The sequence below is a fragment of the Dermacentor albipictus genome, chromosome 8 (assembly GCF_038994185.2).
Source record: "Dermacentor albipictus isolate Rhodes 1998 colony chromosome 8, USDA_Dalb.pri_finalv2, whole genome shotgun sequence".
Lineage (NCBI taxonomy): Eukaryota > Metazoa > Arthropoda > Arachnida > Ixodida > Ixodidae > Dermacentor > Dermacentor albipictus.
Window position 1 is genome coordinate 44,486,604 of NC_091828.1, and position 24,005 is coordinate 44,510,608.

Below are 24,005 nucleotides of genomic sequence, written 5' to 3' on the forward strand. Positions count from 1 at the left end.
TATGAGATATTATTAGGAGGTCCCGATACAGTCTGACTATGGGACCTCCTTCTGTATATTATTCTTTATTATAACCTGTAATCTCTAATGAATAAATCAATTTCAATTTCAAAACAGAGAGGGGACTACATCAGGCCAACTCTGTGTAAGCAAGCATTTAACTGCGGAATGTGGCCTCGCACAAATGAAATAAATGAAATAATAGATGAAACTTCATATTGCCATGGTGAACAGCATTCAAAATTCAGCACCAGCAAAATCAATCAGTCTGGTAATAAACCTGGAGCCCGGAGTGCGACTGGGTCCAACTCGGCTCTCAATGAGACTGCTGAGGCACACTCTCCTCCTGTATGCCATGACACTCATGATCTTTTTGTATACATGTTCTCTAAACTGCTGATTGGGCAAAATAAGTTGGCTTGAGACATTGCTGACATCAAGTCATTTCAACTTGCAGTCGCTTGCCGTTTTGATCCTTTAGAATCGCGTGTTGGTGCATTAGAATCCTCAACTAATGACTCTTGTTCAATTTGTGAATTGCGTGCTGAACTCAACTCCGCATATTCTGAAATTACCAAGCTGGTCTTAAAAAATAATGACATAGGAAATCGTTATCGAAAAAATAATGTTATGAAACACGGTATTTTGGAAAACCCCAATGACAGCCCTGCCACACTGTTGTCCAACGTTACGTCTGCATTTAGCGAGACCTTGAAGATGAGTTGTCCCCTCAATGAACGTGCCCGTAGACTTGGTAGAGCACGCGCTGGTCACACTCGTCCTATTATTCTAAAGCTTTCTGACTTCAACGACAAAACCGTGGTTCTGAAAAACAGTTATGAACTGAATGGCTAAAATTTGTTCGTTACAGAAGTTCTCTCTGCAAGAATAATATCTATCCGGGAAAAAATCTGGAGGGGGAAGCATCAATTTCTTGGCTCAGAGCCATCAACAATGGCTCTGTCGTAATGTTAAAAAATGATCATGCGTTCATTGACAAGGTTCGTTATAACCGGGAGGACAGTTCAAACACATTAGTAAATGTAGCTGTCCAACCATTACCTTAAACGCCTGGGTCTTCGACTCCCGGCTCGTCCACTGCTTTACATCCTACTGGCCATCTCCACAACCTCATCGTTTTGGACATTACCGCTCACATTGCTGTTAAAAATGTCAGGCTTACTGTCTCTTATTTTAGTTTATTGCCCTCATGTTATAGGCATCACTTAGTCATGGCTACATAGAAATATTTTTGACTCCAACCTTACTCCACCCGGTTTTATTGCTGGGCGCCTAGACAGGATCCAGGGCACTGGCGGCGGCGTCGTGCTGCGTATCCGTTCTGATCTTCGTTTTTCTGTTTTGCCCTCGCCACCGGAAACAGAAACCATGGGTTGTAATGAAATGCAATGTTCAACCTACACGGCAGCCATACGGTGACTAATTTTTTTGGGGGGAAACACCTTCAGCGGTCAAAAACGTCACGGCACCTAGCTGTTCGACTTTTGGAACGTCCATTATGTCACGCGACCATGTTCAACCCAGTGTATGAGAGCATCAAAGAACCTTTATCGTCACACCTGCCTCTCACTTTTCTAAATAAGGGATGTCTGTCTGCTACGTGCATGAGGCCTCTCAGATAATAAACGGAACCATTATTGCGCGAGGCGGATTGGCTCACATTCATTTGGCTCGCCCTCGTATATTAGAAATGCGAAGATAAGATAGAATATACATATGCGAAGATACAGCTTGAGAAAGAGCAAAAAAGTGTCACTGGGAACAAAGTTCACTGCACGTATATACAAAAACCTTGCAACAAGATATTTAAATATACGTCTGAATCTCCAATAAATCTACGCATCTAAGAAAGAATCACTGTACATAAAGCGTCAAACAAGGCAAATAAACATGTCGCGCAATCACACACAGAGATTCACAGATCATAGAATCCTAAGCCCTCCCCTCCCCCCCTCCTCTCTCCGTTCCCCCTGATGCATCGCGCGCGACGGAAGGCGGCACTTGTGTGCGCTTTCCTGCCTTGCGCACACAAGACTGAGCCACCATCGACGGTTCACCCCATGCCCCCCCCCTCCCTCCCCACTACGCTTTCATTTGCACATACAGCGTGTGGCGCGCGGTGACGATGTTATATATGCCTTCGACATTACACGAAACAGGAGGGCGATGGCAGGAATGCGCCTGGAGTATCCATATAATTGATATTGCAATAATATAATAACAGTATCCGGCAAATGAAGCGTCCCGCTGCCCACTACTTACCGCAAAATAAAAAGTAACAAAATCGAACTTTCACCACGCGAGAATTATCTGCGGCGCAACAATGTTTTTTTTTAAGGCCGGGGCATCGAAATGAAAAAAAAAAACGAGAAGGAAAGCATGTTGGCCACAATCGAATGCCTTATATTGTTTGGGCACCTAATGTGGCTACCGAAGGAATGTCGAAGAAAACATGAGACGCTTGGTCCACAGAGAATCATACGCATACTGCCAGGTGTCCTACACCGGCGAGATAAGACTTTCTGGAGAGGTTGCGCCCAAGCAAACGCATTGCAATCCGTCGAGTCCCCACAGCGATGACGGCGAGCGACCATTGTTTCTTTTTCTTGTATCCTAGCCAGAAAGCGTCCAAAACTCTGTCAGGCGAAAATCCATTCGGTAAGAGAAAAACGAACGCTCACCGAAGAGCGCCGTACGGGGCAACACGAGAAAAACACATGCGCTCTGGCTGGCTCTGGCAGTCGGCGGGTAGCGAGAACAAGAAAATTGAAGGGGATCAATGTGTCCTCGCGAATAAAAGCCAAAGTAGAAAAATAAATACGAACGTAGTTACCTTTGCTGGCTTTAGTGTCTTGACATGCATGCTTTGGCGCAGGTGAAAAAAATGTTGATATTCTTTTCTGAGACACGGTGGCAGAAATGAACCATCACAAAGCTTCGTCTCATCGGACCTCGCTGAGTGCTTTCTCAGCTTGTGTTACAGTCTGCTGATTTGGCGTGTCTCGTTGTCTGGTCCGATGTACGTCTTTAGAAAAGTTAATGCACCTTTGGTGTCAAATGTTTATAACAACATTAAACCCACAAAGTTCCGGAATTGAAAATCTAAAGCATGACTGTGCAAATGTCAATGCACCTTGCACATCAAAAGTTCATGAGAACTTTATGCTCATAAAGTTTCCGACTTGAAATAGATGCGCCCCCTAGATTCAGCGGCCACCGCGAGATGCCGCGACGAACGCGCTGGTCATCAAAACGCCCTTGAAACTTTTTGCTCGGACGAGGCTCCTTGGATTATGTGCCTCCTGGTGCAATGGCGCTGTCGCGAAATCCAGCCCGAGTTCGCCCGAGTTCCAGCCCGAAATCCGCCGATTTCGCGCTGAAATGTCTTTTCGAGCGTAAAAAAGACATTCTAGACAAAAACCAGAATAATTTCCGGTGCCAAGGGTTGTTTTGGTCGGTGGTTCATGACCACACGAAAAAATTTCCGGGGTCGGGGAGGGACTGAAGCCCTAGAAGCTGTTGTGACAGAATGACGTCACGGCCACGCCCCCTGTTCGTACCTAGATAAACAGCGCGCGTTTGGGAATAAAGCCATTCCTATTCCTGCTATCTGAGTAGCGTCTGTATGCATGCTACAACAAGTGGCGACGAAGATGGGATCGTAAACTTAGGCCGAGATTGCGCAGGACAAGAAGAATGGCGAAGTTCTTGGATTTCGAGCCTTTGATCGATGATGGCGAAGAAGATTTCATGTCTTATGTTGAAAGATTTGACCACTACTGGAAAGTGACCCAAAACAAGGATGACAGCCTGAAGAAGTCTGCCTTTATAACGGCCATTGGGAAACGCCCCTACAAAACGCTGAAGGACCTGTTGCTACCGGCGAAGCCAGAAGACGAATCATTCGTTGAAATCGTCGCAGTCCTGAGGGAACACTACTTTACGGGAAGCAAAGTTATCGCCGAAAGGTTCAAGTTTAATCGCCACTACCAGGTGGAAGGTGAGACAATTTCTGCATTTGCCGTGGAACTACGCCATATGGCAGCAAGATGAGATTTTGGGCCGTTTCTGGACGATGCTCTTCGAGACGGGTTCGTGGCTGGCCTCAGCGACGTTTCGATTCAAGCCAGCCTTCTGACGAAAAAGGAGCTAAGCTTCGAAACTGCGTATGACCTAGCCAGAAGCGCGGAACTGGCTGCGAAAGAATCCAAAGGCTTCCGCCCAACCTCTGACAAGACTTTTCGCGACGAAGACGTCCACGTCATTCAGAAGGGTCAACAAAGACAAAAGGCGAGGACTTCGGCGGGTCTTGCAGCCGGTAACTCTTGTTACCGATGTGCAGAGCAACACGATGCGGGAGACTGTCCATATCGAAAGGCAAGGTGTCATTGCAAAATGACCGGTCATCTGGCTCGGGCGTGCAAGAAAAAAAAAACGAGAAGCGGTTAATGCATTCAACGACAACGACGAAGAAGTGGAAGAGTTACTTTTTCACGTTCAGCAAAGTGGACCGACGACTCGACCTTACCGAGTGCAGGTGCACATTGCAGGTACGCCGGTGGAGATGCAGGTCGACACAGGAGCCGCTGTCTCGATTATTAGCGAGAGCGTATTTTCGTCCCTGTCTTGTTCACAGCCACCAGTCAAAACAGGACTGCAACTTAGAACGTATGGAGGCGCACCACTGGAAATTGTAGGGCAAGCGGAAGTGCCTGTGGTCTACCGAGAACAACGCAAGACGTTGCCTGTCGTGGTTGTACCTGGAAGGAAGCCGTCGCTACTTGGACGTGACTGGCTTGCAGAACTGAAGATTGACTGGAAGAGCGTATTCACGGTGCAGACAAACGGAATGGTGGAGGAGCTGCTACGCAAGTATAGCGATGTCTTTTCTACGGAGGTAGGACTAATAAAGGGACACAAGGCACAGCTGGTCCTAAAGGAAGACGCCAGACCTGTTTTCTGCAAGGCTCGACCGGTCCCCTTTTCCCTGGGGACAGCAGTCGTAGAAGAAATTCGACAGCTCGAACGGAACGGGGTCCTGGTTCCCGTGGCACAAAGCGACTGGGCTACACCAGTGGTCGTCGTCCCCAAGGCAGACAAGAAGGTGAGGGTGTGTGGAGACTTCAAAATTGCCTTAAATCCTTGCATAATGACGGAGCATTATCCATTACCCTTAGTCGAAGACATCTTTGCAGTAATTGCGGAAGGCAAGGTTTTCACGATATTAGACCTGACCACTGCGTACCAACAAATAGAAGTGCACCCTGGCTCTCAAAAGCTGTTGACGCTTAACACGCACATCGGCTTATTTCAGTGCCTCCGCATGCCATACGGAATTTCCAGTGCCCCAGCCATATTCCAGTCGGTGATGGATCAAGTACTAAAAGACGTGAAGGGCGTTGCCTGCTATCTCGATGATGTCCTCATCACGGGAGCGTCCGAAATGGTATGTTCCCAACGCGTTGAAGCAGTCCTTGCTCGGTTTCGTGAGCATGGCGTTCGGCTCAAGCAAGAGAAATGTAAGTTTTTCAAAGACTCTGTCACATATCTGGGGCATTTTATTAGCGCAAGTGGAATTAAGCCGTGCACGGAAAAGGTTGAAGCTGTTAGGAATGCGCCAGCTCCAAGGAATGAATCGGAACTAAGAGCGTACCTTGGCATGCTATCTTTTTACTCCAAGTTCATCCCCAACATGTCCACACAGCTGAAACCCCTATATCAATTACTGAAATGAACTCGGCAGTGGCAATGGCCCAAGGACGCTGAAGAGTGTTTCCAGAGGAGCAAGCGTTGGTTGACGAGTGACAGTGTCCTAACCTATCTACAATCCGGAGAAGTCAATAGGCCTTGTAGCAGACGCGTCTGCATACGGATTGGGGGCGGTGCTCTTCCATGAAATCGACGGAAATGAAAAACCGATAGCGTACGCTTCGCGAACGCTCAGTAAAGCAGAGACTAGGTACTCCCAAATAGAAAAAGAAGCGCTTGCCGTGGTGTTCGCTATCAAACGATTTCATAAATATATTTATGGACGAGACTTCACTATATACTCTGATCACCTGCCAATAAATGGCTTACTCGGACACAACAAGCCCATTCCAGCAGTGGCGTAGCCAGAAATTTTGTTCGGGGGGGGGCTCACGTTGCAGGTGGACCCCCTCAAGAGGAAACATTAGGTCGGATGCACCTATCTAAATACATGTAAAAGGAGAATTCGTTTTTCTCGACAACCACTGCACCAAATTTGACGAGGTTTGTTGCATTTAAAAGAAAAAGCTACATTCTAGTGACTGTTTGTTTCGAATTTTCGATTTAGGTCATCAATATTTTATTAGGAAGTGGCAAAAATCGAACATTTTTAGAAAACGATACAATTAAGTTTACAACTCTGTAAATCCACAATGATAATTGATATGACAATTCTGTGAATTGCACATAATAGTACATCTACAGCGGGCAAAATTGATATATGTTACACATGAGTCTCAAAAATTAAGTATGACGGAAATACGGCTTTTGCAGAACCCATGTACATAACATAACCAATTCACGTAAGATACGAATTGACATATCGGATTTCTCCGCTTTGAATGGTGCAATGGATGCCGTTTACAGAACCACAATATCTGTTCTCGATGCAGAACTATTAAGATTTAAACATCATGCTTCCATTTTTCTCGAACTTTAAAATTTTTCAAAATATTTTAAAGAAAGTTCCGGCCCTAAATCGAAACTCCGCTTCCAACAGACACTAGAATTTAAGATACTCTCTCAAATGCAACAAATTTCATTAAAACCGATTCAGGAGTTATCTCAGAAAACCTTTTCTGCGTTTTACATGTATCTGAATAGGCCGCGTCGAAGTTGGGCCCGAGCTAAAGCTTCCTCTTAAACAATTTACCTAGGGATCAAATACACGAATAATACCTGCATTGCCATTGCCAAAGAAGCTGCAAACGAACTGTTGAACGCTACGCACTGTCAATACAAGTAAAATATGTATTTTTTCATAAAAGAATGTACTCATATGTGCCAAAAATTATGGCGCACATAACTATTTAATCAGTAAAGAAAATATCACACGAACTTTAGAACTACGTCACTTCGAAGCCAGCAAAGCAGTGCATGTCGCTGATATGAAAAATGTAAAGGCCATGAAATCAACAAGTTGAGGACAAATATGTTAATGACACTTTGTCATTCAAGATCCTTGTTTACATTTTTGTACATATGCAACGGCCAGTGAAAAATCTCTATGACGCTGCCATTTGTTCCAATGTATTTCGCAGCAGCAGCTGTCACCGGTCGTGTATCGTGAGTAATTGCACCGAAATTATAGTCGCAACAGAGACCACGTATAAAAAGCAGGAGTTCTGCAGAATATACGAGGGCGAGTCAAATGAAAATGAGCCAATTCGAATATATAACAAACGGGGTACTTTAATTAAAAGTAGCCCCCATGAGCATTTAGACATTTGTCCCATTGATTAAAGAGTCGCGCAATTCCAGTCTCATAAAGCTCCTTGGTTTGTTGCCTCAAAACGTCTGCAACTGACTTTCACGACATCGTCCGAGACGAATCGGGTTCCCTTGAGCTGTTTTATTCGGTTGCCCCAAATTGTGGAAGCCGCAAGGCGACAGGTCCGAGCTGTATGGCGGATGTTGCAGCGTTTCCCGCTTGAACTTTGCCAGTTTTGCATTAACCACGTCAGCGACGTGGGAACGGGCATTGTCGTGGAACAAGATGACCCCATTCTTCAATTTTCCACGTAGTTTGTTCTTGATTGCGACGCGCAGCCGATCCGGCATTTCACAATATCGGAAACAATTGATAGTCTCTCAAGATTCAGCAAATTCTATCGGTAATGTCCCCTGACGATCGAAAAATAAAAGTCAACAACACTTTTCTCGCGGAAATGACGGCCTTTGCTTTCTTTGGAGAAGGTGAATTTGAATGTTTCCATTGTAAGCTTTGCCGTTGTGTTTCAGGCTCTTAGTAGTGGCATGATGGTTCGTCTCCGATCACAATTGCAGACAAGAAATCGTCACCTTTATTGTGACACCGGGTCAGATGAGTAAAGGCAGCGCTGATCTTCTCCGTATTCTGGCAGTGGTTCAAAATCTTGCGCATCCATTGCGCACACAAGAGCCGATAACCGAGATGTTCATGAATTATGGCGTGAGCCAAACCGTGACTGATGTTCACACGCTCTGCCAGTTCATCGATGCTTATCCTCCGTTCTTGTTTCATCAGCTCATCAGCCTTTGCAATTTTGTTAGGGGTGATTGTACGATGGCTTCGGCCCGGTCTGGGATCGTCTTTGCAAATTTCACGTCCTTCTTTGAACCGTTTGTTCCAACGCTTCACAATGGCCAATAAAATGCAATGTTCTATGTACACGGCAGTCATACGGTGACTAATTTCTTTTTGGGAAACACCTTCAGCTGTCAAAAACATCACGGCATTACGCTGTTTCACTTCTGGGGAGTCCATTACGGCACGCAATCATGTTCAACCCAGTTTATGAGAGCATTAAAGAACATTTATCCTCACACCTGCGTGTCACTTTTGTAAATGAGAGATGCCTGTGTGCTACGCGCAGGCCTTGCAGATAATGAACAGAACCATAATTTCACGGGTGGGTAGGCTCACTTTCATTTGACTAGCCCTCGTATATTAGAAATGCGAAGATACAATGGAATATACAAATGCGAACATAGAGCTTGATAAAGAGCAAAAAAGTGCCACTGGAAATGAAGTTCACTGCACGTACACACAAAACCTCGCAACAAGATATTTGAATATACGTATAAGTCTCAAATAAATCGACGTATCTGAGAGAACGTCACGGTACATAATTCGTCAAACAAGGCAAATAAACATGCTGCGCAATCACAAATTAACAGAATCCTAGATCCTGCCCCCATTTCATCCACGCCCTCCAATGTAACGCGCGCGACGGAAGGCGGCGCACTTGCTCCTCACTTTTCTCCCTTGCGCACATAAGAGTGAGCCACTATCGTCGGCTCACCCATTCCACCCCCCCCCCCACCCCCCACACGCTTTCACTCGCACATACAGCATGCGGCGCGGGGTCACGATGTTATCGCACTTGGACTTTATACGGAACATGAGGACGACGGCGACGGCAGGAATGCGCCTAGTGTCCATATAATTGCTATCACAATATTAAAATACGAGTATCCGGCAGCTGAAGCGTCCTATGGCCCATTACTTTCCGCAAAAGAAGTAACGAAATAGCACTTTCACCATGCGACAATTCGCTGCACCGCAACAACGCTTCTTCTTTCCTTTTGTGGGGCGGGGGCACCGTAATGAAAAAAAAACGCAAAGTATGTTGGTCACAATAGAATGCCTACTTTGGGCAACTGATATAGCTATTAAAGGAGTATCGAAGAAAACACGAGACGCTCGGTCCACCAAGAACCATGCGCATACTGCTCGGTATCCTACACCGGCGAGACAAGACTTTCTGGAGAGGTTGCGCTCAAGCGAACGCACTGCAATCCGTCGAGTCCCCACAGTGATGGCGGCTAGCGACCATTGTTTCTTTTTCTCGTCTGCTAGCTAGAAAGTGTCGAAACCTTTGCCAGGCGAAAATGCACACGGCCAGAGAAAGCTGAACGCGCACCGAAGTGCGCCGTGCGGTGGTCGGGGCAACACGAGGAAAACGCATGCGCTCTGGCTGGCTCTGGTAGCGCGCGGGTAGGGGAGCGAGAACAAAAAAAATTGAAGAGGCGCAATGTGTCCTCCCGATTAAAAGTCAAAGTAGGAAAATAAATAACAACGTAGTTGCCTTGGCTGGCTTTAGTGTCTTCACTGGATGCTTTGGCGCAGGTGAAAAAAAATATTTTTTATGTGGCATGACGGCACGAATGAACCACCACAACGCTTCGTCTCATCGGGCCTCGCTGCGGGCTTTGTCAACTTGTCTGATAGCGTGTTCATTTGGCTTGTCTCGTTGTATGGCCCGATGTGCGACTTTGGAAATGTCAGTGCACCTTTGGCATCAAATATTTATGGGAGCAATAAACTTACAAAGTTCGGCAATTGAAAATCTAAAGCGCACGTTTGGAAATGTCAATGCACCTTTCACATCAAAAGTTTATGAGAACTTTATACCCATAAAGTTTCGGAATTGATATCCACGTGCTCCGTAAATTCCATGATAGTGAGTAGATTCCGCGGCCTCTACGAAATGCCGCGGCGAGCCATTTCGCCATCAAAACGTCCTTGAAACTTTGTGCACGGATGGGGCTGCTTGCGTTATGTGACTCCCGGTGCATGGGCGTTGCCGCGAAATTCAGCCTAAGTTCGCAATTCTTGCGGGGAAATGGCTTGTCGAGCGTGAAAAAGACGCTCTAGACAAAATCCAGAATCATTTCTGGCGCCGGGGGTTGCTTTTGTCTGCGGTGCATGGACAGCACGAAAAAATTTCGGGGGGGGGGCTGAAGCCCCATAAGCCCCCCCCCCCCCTGGCTACGCCCCTGCATTCCAGCACTATCAGCTGCCCGAATGCAGCGCTGGATGCTGCTACTTGCGGCCTACCGTTACAAATGGGTATATAGGAAAGGGAAGGCTCTCGCTAATGCAGACGCATTATCGCGGCTTCCGCTAAAGAACGAAGCCGACGTCAGTGATTACGTGCAGTTTTTCTCGGCAACAGACGAACTGCCCTTATCAGCTGAAGATATTCGGAAAGCAACAAAGGACCCAGTCCTATCGAAGGTCCACTTCTTCACATTAAATGGATGGCCAGCAAAAGTTGCCGATGAAAATTTAGCACCGTACTTTACTAGACGCCATGAATTATCGTTGGATCGAGACTGCGTGACCTGGGGCAATCGCGTAATTGTGCCACGTGCGCTTGTTACGCCGGTTTTAAAATTGCTGCACGAAGGACATCCAGGCGCGACTAGAATGAAAATGCTTGCGAGGAGCCATGTGTGGTGGCCTCAGCAAACGTCGGACATAGAAAACATTGTCCCGAGCTGTGCAGTCTGTCAATTTAGGCAAAACACGCTGTCCCAGGTAGACTTCACTCCTTGGGCCCGTGCACGCAAAAGATGGGAAAGAGTGCACGTGGACCTCGCTTTTGTGAACTCATGCTGGTTACTAGTCCTGATAGATGCTTATTCCAAATGGGCAGAAGTTGTGTGCATGAAAACAACTACAGCGGAAGCAACTGTGCAAGAGCTGCGAAGAATATTTGCGAGCTTCGGTCTAACGGAAATGGTCGTCACAGACAATGGTCCGCAATTCTCGTCTGCTCAGTTGTCTACATTCCTTGCCTCCAATGGCATACGCCACCTCACTTCTCCGCCTTGTCATCCCGCTTCGAATGGGGTGGCGGAACGACTTGTGCAAACCGTCAAGAAAAGCCTACTAAAGCAAATTGGAGAACACAAAAAGCATGGCAAGTCTATGCAGCATTGTGTCGATCAGTTTTTATTTTCGTACAGGAACACGCCCTGCGCATCGACAGGGATTGCGCCCGCGCAGTTGTTTTTGACGTGGGCCCCAAGAACACGTCTTAGCCTCCTGCACCCGGAGCTGAGTAACAGCTTGAAGAACGAATCGCACCAGCCCAGTTTTGTCCGCTCAAGGTCAACGTGGCGGGAGTTCACAGCAGGTGACGAGGTGCGAGTGAAAGGAACTCGTCCGGGCGACCCTCTTTGGTTAGCAGGCACGATTACGCGCCGTATTAGTGCTGTCACGTATACAGTGCGGGTGAATAACGAAGAACGTTTTGTGCATGCCGACCATGTCGTTTCAGCTAAGCGCCCGGATTACCAGCCAGCCAGAAGCTCGCATTCAGACCTACAACTTCCAGGACGGCTCGATCAAGCAGACCCCATGGCGGCCCGAGAAATGTCAGCCCTTCCAGACGGTCCACAGGGCGACGATCAGACACTGCGAAACCAATCTTCACATGAGCCCCCAGCATCGGGGCGCCTTGAAGATCGCCAGGCGATGTCCGGCCCCGAGACCTCGGAGCAGGTTGCAGTGCAGTCTCCTCCTACCTTAAGGCGTAGTACACGAACACGCAAGCAACCAGATAGATGGGGAAACAATTAAAAAGAAAAAGCTGGCAGAAGTGTTGTGACAGAATGACGTCACGGCCACGCCCCCTGTTCGTACCTAGATAAACAGCGCGCGTTTGGGAATAAAGCCATTCCTATTCCTGCTATCTGAGTAGCGTCTGTATGCATGCTACAACAGAAGCCTCCCCACCCGCCCCCTTGCTATGCCCCTGTGAGCATGTGAAAGGGCGGAAAAAGAATGGCAGAACTCTGGTTCCTGATTTCAGTAAACCTCGTCTTTATTATTTTTGTTCAGGAAAGCCGGACATCTTTCTTTATTACTGCTCTATTTTTTGGTATTATAAGCCTAATTTACATTCCATATACTGCCACTTTTTAAAATAATTTTTTTTTTGTCACAATGTGCTGCGCACTTGGTCGATCTCCTGCATGAGTGTTCCTGCAAATGTTCGTGTAAATGAGGACTTTGTATAGTGTTATAAGTTCTTAGCTTTAGCGCTTGTATTATACTTATTACTGTCGTCTCTTTCCTGCCTCTTGTCTTATCCTTATACCATTCGCATGTGGGCGATGCCTCATTGTGGGCCTATGCCACTGTATGGGATCGTCATCACCATAATCATCATCATCGTCGGCGCAAGCACGGCACGGGCGCAGCGGTTGGTGGCGACGGGTCCTTCTGACTGACCGTGCTCGGGGCGTAGCCGTCTACTAGAACGTCCCGTGACCGGTCTCCGCTCGGCGTCATCGCTGGTCAGCGACCTGACGCAGCGGGACATGGCGCGCCGCTTGGAAATCCACGAGTACAGCAGGTGGTGCGATCAGTTTACCGCGGCATAGCAGACATGATGGTCAGCAATGTCAACAACCTTTAGCTGCTTGCCTTTTGGATTTCATGTGGCCGGCGCTGAAGACTACTTTTTGAAGTGTGTTTAGTCTGCACTGAGGAGTGTAGGCGTATTATTGGTAAAAAATTTGTTATGCCCGACAACGGGAGCAAGCAAGAACCGGAGTGGACGAGAAAGAAATGTTACAGGTACCCTTCAGATGAGAATGCTTTGATCTACGTTGGCTAGTTGTCATGTTAAAATACGAAAAGTTTCTGTTAGCGCCAAAAGAGGCTGAATAAGCCAGAAAAGATGAGAAACCGGAAGGCGAGGGGCGGATGCCGTCTGGAACTTGCTGCGCCGGCTCCCCGTGAGTTCGTAGATTTGCTGCCAGGACCCAGCTAACTTGTTATTCTCAAATATGAATAATGTTTCGTTCTAAAGGAGCCAAAGGCTGCACTTAGCATGTTTTGAGTGCCTTCACTGGGATACGAAGGCCAAAATACGAAAAATATATTTTTAAATTAGTGACGTCACCCTGACAAGCCCCGTTTCAGCGCGAAATAAAGGAAATGAAAATGCCGCCTGCGGTTTTTTTCTAATAATCAGCCCACTACCTCAAATATATGCGTATGTGTAGTTTATCAGTTTAAAGTGGTTCAGTGTTTTATTAGTGTCCAGTCAGGGTTCAGCCATAAAAGTATATTGGTATAGATAATTCCACGGGGAAAGATAAAAGTTTCGATAAATCATTCCCGACACTGTCGAATCATAACTCCGATGAAATGGACGAAAAACTAATGATCGAGAAGCAGCTGCGCCAGGGGTGGTGTGGGGTTCTTGTGGAACGCTTTCGCAGCTCTCCACAACCGCACGCCGCACCCAGCAAGCCACCGCTACTGAGCCGGTGCGAAGCCGGCATCGAACGCGCCAAAATTTAGGTTCATACTCTCACCACCCTGTTCAAGAACGGAACACCGGTGTCACACGTACACTTCTGATCGCGATCGGGGCTGATCTAGCGTATCTAAATGCCACTTAGCTGTGCAGAACCAAGGTAATATTGTTTGCCTTCGCTTTTAGATATTCAGATTTTCAATGAGAGAATTGTAGAGCAATATCAAAAAGTCTTAACACAGTTTTCTTTTGTTGAATAGGTTCTACATAAAAGTATTTTCCCAGCGTGAAAGAAGCCAGCGAATTTGCGCAAAGTGCCTCGAGCACGCAGTCGCGCGGCAAATATGCGTGTATTCATGGCCTTCTTTCACGCTGGGCAAAACACTTTTCTGTAGAACATAGCGAAAAGAAAACTGCATTGGGAGTTTTTCATATTGCTCTACAATTTTCTGATTGACACTTTCGATGTAATGATGTTTGAGAAGTGTATTAATTAAGACTAAATATGCGATTAGGCGGAATGCAAAAAATTATTTGAGTGTCTCCAAGCGACAACAAACAACATTAGCTTGGTTCTGTTCAGCTACGTGGTATTTGCATTTCTTTAAAGTTTGACTAAAGTTACGTGGGACGCCCACTATATGAACGAGAGCAGGGAAACAGAGTGGTTCGATTTCTGTTAATCACGACCGCATAAACCCAACGGGCAATGAAGCCAAGGAAAGCATGGGGTTATTATGTGTGGCTGAAACTGAAATGTTGGAACTATTGAAGAAAGCGTAATGTGGACGAAACAACAGTATGTCGCCTTTGCGGGTGAAATCGAAAACCTTAGCATTACGCGTGACATGCACTACTATATATATAAATCCGAAATAAATAATTAAATAAATAAATAAATAAATAAATAAATAAATAAATAAATAAATAAATAAATAAATAAATAAATAGTGTATATTTACGTTTTACTGTGTTAGGGGGTAGTGAACGTGGAAGTGCTTTAGCTGATTAACGACTATGATAAGCACTGTAAACAACTTCGCTTTAAACAACTGGTTTCAAATGTTGCATTCGCAATTTCTTACACATAGCCAAGATGCAATAATTATATCACTTACTTGCGATTCTTTTGCCGCACAGTGGGGTGAATATTAAAACGACTCGAGGTAGGTGACCTTGGAAATGCTTCCGGAAATGTAGTAATTTCGTGGTGTAATGCGTGACGCAATGCTCCCTTACATTTCTTTTCTTTCCTCCGTCTTAGCTACGGCGATTACCAATGCGAATTTCCGGAAACCTTCCTGAATTCGGTGCTCTGGTCAGGCCCTGTTCTGTCCTTTGTGTTTGCGCTGGTTCTTGTGCTCGATCATCGTAAATTGACCCGCGCTTTCTTCCCCCCTCGCCAGCATGGGCGAGGAAGCTGCCTGCGCCTCCTCGGAGAAAAAGAGGGCCGGCGTCAAGCGCATCGCGAGCGAACTCGACGAGATCCTGGCCGACCCGCCCGCCCAGTGCACCGCGGGCCTGGTCGACCCCGCAAACCCATACCGCTGGCAGGCAACCATCGCGGGACCACAGGGCAGCCCGTACGAGGGAGGGCTGTTCAAGTTGCGCATCCAGCTGCCCAGGGACTACCCGTTCGAGGCTCCTGTGGTACGCGTCAGGACGCTTGAAAGCGTACCCCCATATTTCTCATGATACCTTGGCACTCTTTGGGCTCCTGGTCTCTAATCATTTTCAGAAGTGACGTATGGGTATATCCCATCCTCAGTATATATATATATATATATATATATATATATATATATATATATATATATATATATATATATATATATATATATATATATATATATATATACTGAGGATGGGATATACCCATACGTCACTTCTGAAAATGATTATATATATATATACATATATATATATATATATATATATATATATATATATATATATATATATATATATATATATATATGTGTAGCGTTCCTAACTAGAACGGCAACAGAAATGACATCATCTAAGTGAGACGGGTGTCGTCCGCCATTTTATTCCAACTTCTTCCTTCTCACTTCTCCCCTAGCACCTTCCTTCGTCTTCTTTCATGCGTCCAGCGCAGACCGCTTCACTCTTCCGGATTTCTTTTAATTACACCTCCTGGGGTAATACTTGAATACGTTTCCAATAGCGGCGCACTCCGTTTGGCCCGAGGCTCCGGCGTACCAGACATTCTTCAATATTCCATGCTGGCATGCAGTCTTAATAACTTGAAATGGTCCGCAATATTTTGAATTTGAGGGCACAGCTCCTTTCCTTACAAGGACATAGTCTCCAGGCTGTATGTCCGGTATCTGGCTACTGTGCCTTTTATCAAAGTTTCGCTTCATGCGGCGCTTGTAGATCTCCTGTTCTTTGACAGTTTTCCTTACTTCCGCAAGTTCGAGGTTCTCTAGGAGACCTAGCTCACGATCTGCAGGAAGTATGGGCGCTGTACCTGAAGTTACAAAATGAGGGCTGCAGCCTAAACTCGTGGTGTATGATCTGTTGTGATGCTTCACAGCGGCCTCGAGACAGCACTTCCAGCCACCGGCAAAGTCTGGATACATCTTCAGATACTGTTTGATGTCTCGTATGGCACGTTCCGCTAGGCCGTTTGCTGCCGGGTGGTATGGAGAAGAATACTTTATCATGATGCCGTGCTCCTGGGCCCACTTTGATAATTTGGCACTCCGAAAAGCCGGCCCGTTGTCGCAGACGAGCGTCTTTGTGTGTTTAAAACACTCAGCTTTGAGGAGGTCTATTACGCTGTTTGCGTCTTCTTTGCCAGCTTTAGCGGCAATCGTCCGTGTGCACTCATCTATGGAGAGCAAGAAAGCTTGCGTTCGCTTGACTCCTTCCCCCTTCTTTTTGAGCTCCGCGAAGTCCAAATGAATTACTTCGAACGGGATGCTTGAATATTCAGGGTTTGTCATAACGTCTGTCGATTGCTTGAATTTAACTTTGTTCACCTGGCAGAGGTGGCATGTGCGGATGTAATGGCTGATGTCGTTTTTCATGCCCGGCCATGTGAATCTCATGAGCAATTTCTTATAAGTGCGCCAGAAGCCATCATGTCCACCCGATTCAGGGGTGTCGTGGTATAGATGAAGAATCCTTGGAATCATAGTTGGTGGTACGTGATACCTTCCATTGATAAACTGGAGCTCTTCTGTACCTTCCCATAGCTTAATATGATTGATTGTATCTGGATTATTGCTTGATTCCTGTACAAGTAATCTTGATAGTGCGTCAGCGTCAGTGAGGAGTGGGCCAGGACGGTGCGAAATTACGAAATCAAATTGTTGCAGATAGTTCACCCATCTAGCAATGCGGCCTCTTGGCTGGGCCATGCTCAGAAGTTGAGTCAATGCTTGATGGTCCGCGAAAAGTATGAATTTGGCACCTTCCAGGTAAGTACGAAAGTACTGCACAGCTTTTAAGACGGCCAGAGCTTCCTTTTCTGTGGTACAGTAATTGATTTCGGCGGGTTTCAGGGTATAGCTGTAGTACCCCACGACGTAGTGTTTGGTTTGATCAGCTTGTTTGGATGGCTTCTGGTATAGAACTGCACCGGTAGCACAATGTGATGCGTCCGTGTTCAGCACGAAAGGCAAGGAAAAATCCGGTATTCGCAAGATGGGGTCCGACGATATTAGTTTTACAAGCTCACGATAGACAGCTTCGCACTTCTCGTCCCAATGAAAAGGCACGTCTTTCTGAGTTAAACGTGTGAGGCACCTTGTTCTCAGGGCGTAGTCTTTGATAAACGCCCGGAAGTGTCCTGCAAGGCCAAGAAAAACGCGCAGGGAGTGCACATCATAAGGCTTTACCAGCTTGGAGATTCTCTCTACCGATTCTTGCTTGGTGCTTTTAGTCTGTCCATCAAACACCCTGCCAAGAAATACTACGGTATCTTGAAAGAACGCACTTTTCTTGAAGTTGACTTTGAGTTGGGCAAGACTGAGGGCATGAAGAACTTTTGAAAGATGACTACGGTGTTCGTCCTTTGTCTTTGAGTAGATGATGATGTCGTCGATGTACACATTGCAAAATGTGCCCAGGTAAGGTTTCAGAATGTCCGTCATAATCTTCTGAAACCACGCAGGGGAGTTTTTCCAACCAAATGGTAGGCGGTTGTACTCAAACAAGTCAAATGGGGTTATGAACGCGGTGTACTTCTTCGTTTCTTCACTTAGTGGAATCTGCCAAAAGCCCTTGCAGAGATCTATTCGTGAAAACCAATGGCAACCACCGGTTTCGTCAATGATGTCGTCGATTCTCGGCATTGGATAAGGTATCAATTCAGTTTGACGATTGAGAGCCCGGTAGTCTGTGCAGAGGCGGAATGTCCCGTCTTCTTTAGGTGCAATAGTGATAGGAGAAGCAAATGGGGATACAGAAGGCCGGATGATACCTGCGTCTAACATTTCTTGCAACTCCTTTTTCAGCCACACCTTTTTATCTCTGGACATATTATAGGGGGTTCTACGAACCACTGTTTTATCTGCGAGCTCGAAAGGAACGACATGGGATTTCATTGCTGGAGGGTAGCTTCCTATGCATATAAGCTCTGGGTACTTAGTCTTGATGTCTTCGTGGTGAAAAATTAGCCTTGATACACTAGGTTCTTCACCAGGGTCTTCTGTTCTTATCGTGTCTTCGGCCATTACCTTGTCATCCCAATAGAGGTTCATCTTAAGTTTTTTCATGTCTGGACGGGACAAAAGAAAATCGTAGGTGACATTGGGAATGGCCAATACGTCACTGGTAATAGCATTTCCTTGAAATTCAATAGCCAGGGTTACCCATTCGCTATGCATGGTCACTGACCCATCGTAGGCTTGGACACGCAATGTTCTACCAGCGTGCAGACGACTGGCATCCACTCGAGTCTTGTTGATAATAGATACCGAAGCTCCACTGTCAACGAGAGCCTTCACTTCAATGCCATCTACCTTAATGGGGGCGTACAATAAGCTTGACGACACCAAATATACTGTCTCACTGAAGCTCTTTTTCTGGGGCTTGTGATGCACGGTAGACAGATTATGTGGAAGTAGGTTGCCGTGAACTGCGGTAATTGGTTCTTCACCATCCTCACAGTCATGATTTACGCTTCCCAGAGATTTGTTTATGAAGCTGTGTTCACATTCAGTTGACGGCAACGACTCTAGATTGGAATCAAGTTGCTCTGTTCTACCATCTGGCTGTCTTCTCGATGTAATTCTTGGCACTGAGGTCTGTAGAAAGTTCAGAAGGTCATCAAACGTTCTTGGACCTTTGAGCTGGACATGACAACGGATCTCGATACACAACCCTTGCGTTATCAAAGCTACAACAGCAGAAGACGACAGCTTCGGTTCTGCAGAATACAACAGGCGACGCTTCTCAAGACAGTACTCAAGCAGAGAGCCACCTGTATAACTGAACCGCAGTGCCGCATCCCATCTTTCTACTGCGTTGCCTTCGAAAGCCCCTAAAAAGTTGCTTTTCCACAGTTCCCAACATGTTGTTCCATAATCCATGAGTTGCACGTCATACCATTTTCTGGCTATACCGCCCAAATAGCGGTGCATATGCAAAATCTTTGTGTCGTCGGAATGCCACAGATTCTTGTCACAGGCGTACTCGAAAAAACACAGCCAGTAGTGTGCATTTTGCGATTTTCCTTCAAAAACATCTGGTTCAACAATACTTCGTGCTGACTGCTCTCGACTAAGCGCTTGGACGAGAGTTCTCATTATTTCGATCTGTTGTATAATGTTCCTTTGCAGTTCCATAACACTCAAGTCTAGGCTCACCTTCCCGGCAGGCATTTCCTCTTTGAGGGTGCCACGTCGTATGGGTTCGAGAACGAGTTCGCTCAGTGTCTGCAGTTGTAGATTCACTGTCACCGATCCTGTTTGCACGAGGGCTTGGCGGCTGATTGCAGCTTGTTGCAGTACCACGTTGATCAGCGCGGTAGAACTAACTTCAAGAGGAAGGTCCGTCGCTGGCTCACCGTGCACTTGGTATCGGGTGGACACAACAGACTCTGATGACGCCTGGTCGACGAAAAACGTCACCCGCATCGCTGGTCTTCGAAAACTGTCGGCTGCGCCAAAATGTAGCGTTCCTAACTAGAACGGCAACAGAAATGACATCATCTAAGTGAGACGGGTGTCGTCCGCCATTTTATTCCAACTTCTTCCTTCTCACTTCTCCCCTAGCACCTTCCTTCGTCTTCTTTCATGCGTCCAGCGCAGACCGCTTCAATATATATATATATATATATATATATAACACTGTGTATCAAGTCCATCAGTCGAGCCAAATCGAATCATTCGTCGTGAAGCGTATAATATATATATATATATATATATATATATATATATATATATATATATATATATATATATATATATATATATATATATATATATAATACTTGGGGTTTTACGTGCCAAAACCACTTTCTGATTATGAGGCACGCCGTAGTGGAGGACTCCGGAAATTTTGACCACCTGGGGTTCTTTAACGTGCACCTAAATCTAAGCACACGGGTGTTTTCGCATGTCGCCCCCATCGAAATGCGGCCGCCGTGGGCGGGATTCGATCCCGCGACCTCGTGCTCAGCAGCCCAACACCATATATATATATATATATATATATATATATATATATATATATATAATACTGTGTATCAAGTCCATCAGTCGAGCCAAATCGAAATCATTCGTCGAACCGTGCATCTTCGTTTGTGTGTGCCAATGATCAGCTGTAACTCTGGGACCTTTGCAACGCTATGCGAGCGAGCAGGACGCTCAATGATGCTCTGCTATCTTTACTAATTACGAAGTAGATATTACATAAAAAAGTTTTTGATCTAGGCCTACTAAATATTTTGCTTTAGTGCCTCTTTGAGTACTATGTTGCCGTTCGCTTCTGCGAAAATTTACACCCATGTGCTGATTACAATATAATTATTTACTCTTACGTATTTCAGCTCCCGTTAGGGCTATTTTAGGAGTAGAGATAACATAACCTATATATTGAAGAATAATCGGTCAATGACAAAGAACCAACCTCATAAGGCAAAGAATCCAGGCAAAGAATGAATGAATGAATGAATGAATGAATGAATGAATGAATGAATGAATGAAGACAAAGAATGAAAAAAGAAAAAAAATCATTTCTACCGGAATCGCGAAGTGGGCCTCCGCATTGCATTGCGACTCCATTCCGAAGAGGGGAGATCTTTCCCAATTCCACTAGTTCATCTCCTCGAATTGTTGAGTGTTGTTACATTCCTACTCCTGGAGTTTCTGAGCTGGTCCATCCCATTCCTCCAATTCCAGTAAAGGAAACGCTCGCTCTATAATTGTGCACTACTTGCGCGCCTCGTAACAAAATGTAACGGGTAAAGTTAGCTGCACTTGAGCTACACACGTGTTAGGCTGTTCCATACGAATGGCACGCTACAACGTAACCAAGGCTTGACTCCCCTCCCTCCCCCCCCAAAAAAAAGAAGAAACAATTTGTTCAGAGATTTAGCGCTTTCAAGGCTATTTCGGTTCGATTAGAGTAAAATGCAAAGTAATCTTATAGCCTTGTGGTTACCATGCATCCAGATATATTATTCTGCTGGTTTCATTACTAATGCAAAAGCGAAGCACATTGACATATTTAGAAGGAGGAATTTTTTGTTTCACACCTACAGGCACATTAACGGGCAGGCACCATTTTTTCTAGGATGCCTAATTGACCTCCGTTTATCGTACTTTCTGAGTACTCAGCCGTGTGTGAAAAAAATAAAACATGGCGTGGATGCTATCACTTAAAAGGGCATAAATTCAAGCTCATTGCTGAAAAACATCGCAAAATAAACACAGACACGGGAGGAACACAGGATGAACGCTTGATGACGCGCTCGTCCTGTGTTCCTGCCTTCTCCGCGTTTATTTTGCGCTGCTTTTCTATATCACCGTAGACTCGCGCCAGCTGCAAATATATGCGACCTCCTCCTTGTTTCCCCCCCTAGTATCGTCGGTGGCGGCGGCCCGCATGCTGCGGTTGACATACATTGACAACATGGATTGACAACATGGATTAACGTGGTTGGCTGAAGCACAGACATGGGTTCCCGGAAATGGGTGCACCAAGGAATCGAAGGTGCGGGACTGACCGTTGCACTACACAAAGAGCGATCGCGTTCACCTATCCAGCACTGCGCTCCGAGGACGCGTAGAAAAACGGGCTAAGGATATCGCCGCGTACTTCACTGACGAGCACGCGATTAGACCCAACCCAATCAAGAAGAAGCTTCATCGCATGTTCTTGCAACTCGCGCCTTGAGCTGTGGTCCGTCCGTCGAGCCACCCCTAAGCATGTGAGCGGAAGCCTAACGTTAACAGAGGCAGTGGTTGTGCAGGGAAAACGAACGTCTTCGGATCCCACAGTGACGGGTGTCTCGAACAACTTATAGATAGAATGTAGTCATCATCAGCGTATTCTTCACTGATCGCTCGTGCTGCGCGACGTTGGCAACCAATGTAGCTGTGCACTGTCTCAAACATGCAGGTGAATTTCCTCACTACGATCTACCACCCCAACATCAGCAGCACTGATGGCGTGGTCTGCCTTGACCTGCTCAAGTGCAGGTGGTCCCCTGCGCTGACCATCGGCAAGGTGCTGGCCTCCATTCGCTTTCTCATGTGCAACCCGAACCCCGATGACCCGCTCGAGTACAACGTGGCCGCCGAGTACCGGAAGAACCGCGAAGAGTACATCGCCAACGCCAAGCTGTGGACGAAGGCGTTCGCGAAGGAGTGAACCGACCACCCACGTTGCCGAAGGGGCGACTCGAGCACATCCGTTCGCGCACCCTGGATCATGCATGTCTCGATGAAGAACAAAAAATACGCAAGAAAAAAAACGCTGAATTTCTTCGCCGCCTAGGCGTACGGCCAAAAGAACTTAGAAGTACAACTTGAATTTGCCCATGCGGAACTCCACGGTGGATCCATCAGCATGAGGACGCGTGCCCGAACTGCTCGGAAAATCTGGCCGTTCATTTCACCGAACGTTTGATCGCTTCGATGATCGCGTTTGATCGCAACAATTTAGGTTTTAAATTTTATGTTAGAAAATCAGGTGTTATGGTATTCAATGAAAACAGTGAACAGACAGTGGAGATACAGGGCCAGGAAATATCTCGAGTAACAGAATATAAGTACCTTGGTATATGGATAAACGAGGGCAATAGATATATGGAAACACCGGAAAAAATAACAGTGAAGGGGAAGAGAAATGCAGCTATAGTGAAGCGCAGAGCGCTATGGGGATACAATAGGTACGAGGTCCTCCGACGTATGCGGAAAGGTGTAATGGTTCCAGGACTTAATTTTGGAAATGTGGTTGTTTGCTTTAAATCAGGGGTACAATCACGACTCGATGGGAACCAAAGGTCAGTGGTTCGCCTCGCATTGGGCGCTCACGGGAAGACTACAAATGAAGCTGTGCAGGGTGATATGGCCTGGACTAGTTTTGAAGTGAGGGAAGCTCGCAGTAAAATTGAGTATGAAGAACGCCTGAGGAATACGGAAGAAAGTAAACGGGCTGGGAGAGTGTTCAGGTATCTGTACAGGAAAAATGGCTGTGGCTTAGCTAAGGTTAAGCCCAGGATGCGAAGCATACTAGCCTTTATTTTAGTTGTTGAACCACTGTTTAGCCTGGTGAACTGCTGTTGCTTGGTTATATTTGGTTCGGCTAGACTAAGAAACAACTCATGCGTTACTCTGCTTCGCCTTCAAGAGTGGAACGCGACAGCGTTCCCGTCGACCCGCCAAGGGGTGGAAGACAATGGCCTACGGCGCAGCGACTACGCGCCCCGCATTGGACGCGGTGAGCGTCGAGCAACGCAGCGTTCGGCGCGGCAACGAAATGTGCGCCTGAGCAAGCGACGCACTCCTGAGCCTTAGAAACAGCTCGTTTCTAAGGCAACACCACATTCACTAGAGACGCTTTTGTACCGCTTTGAAGCATCGTACTCGTGGCTCAGTGGTAGCGTCTCCGTCTCACACTCCGGAGACCCTGGTTCGATTCCCACCCAGCCCATCTTGCAAGAGTTGAGCCAAAGCCACCTAGAAAATCAGTCTCTGTAGCACGCCGCAACCT

The 24,005-nt window shown here is 46.4% G+C and overlaps 1 protein-coding gene across 3 annotated transcripts; it reads left to right on the plus strand.

The window, feature by feature from the left end:
* The first annotated feature begins 12,709 nt into the window (after positions 1-12,709).
* On the plus strand, positions 12,710-22,978 carry LOC139048427 (ubiquitin-conjugating enzyme E2 D2-like). Of its 3 annotated transcripts, none has more exons than XM_070522813.1 (3): positions 12,710-12,902; positions 15,218-15,461; positions 22,410-22,978. In XM_070522813.1, exons 1-3 carry the CDS (start codon positions 12,865-12,867, stop codon positions 22,659-22,661), a joined length of 534 nt encoding a protein of 177 aa, XP_070378914.1. In that variant the 5' UTR covers positions 12,710-12,864; the 3' UTR covers positions 22,662-22,978. The 3 variants fall into 3 exon arrangements, with proteins under 3 accessions (XP_070378914.1, XP_070378915.1, XP_070378913.1); XM_070522814.1 differs by having other exon boundaries at positions 12,711-12,899; XM_070522812.1 differs by lacking the exon at positions 12,710-12,902 and adding an exon at positions 12,938-13,123.
* The last annotated feature ends 1,027 nt before the right edge of the window (positions 22,979-24,005 follow it).

What these genes read in the sequence shown, in the direction of transcription:
- LOC139048427 (XM_070522812.1), top strand. Translation starts at nt 13,068, where the DNA reads ATGCCCGACAACGGGAGCAAGCAAGAACCGGAGTGGACGAGAAAGAAA. An exon ending in ACGAGAAAGAAATGTTACAG is followed by an intron (nt 13,124 to 15,217) that starts GTACCCTTCAGA and finishes CCCCCTCGCCAG; the next exon opens with CATGGGCGAGGAAGCTGCCT. An exon ending in ACCCGTTCGAGGCTCCTGTG is followed by an intron (nt 15,462 to 22,409) that starts GTACGCGTCAGG and finishes TCAAACATGCAG; the next exon opens with GTGAATTTCCTCACTACGAT.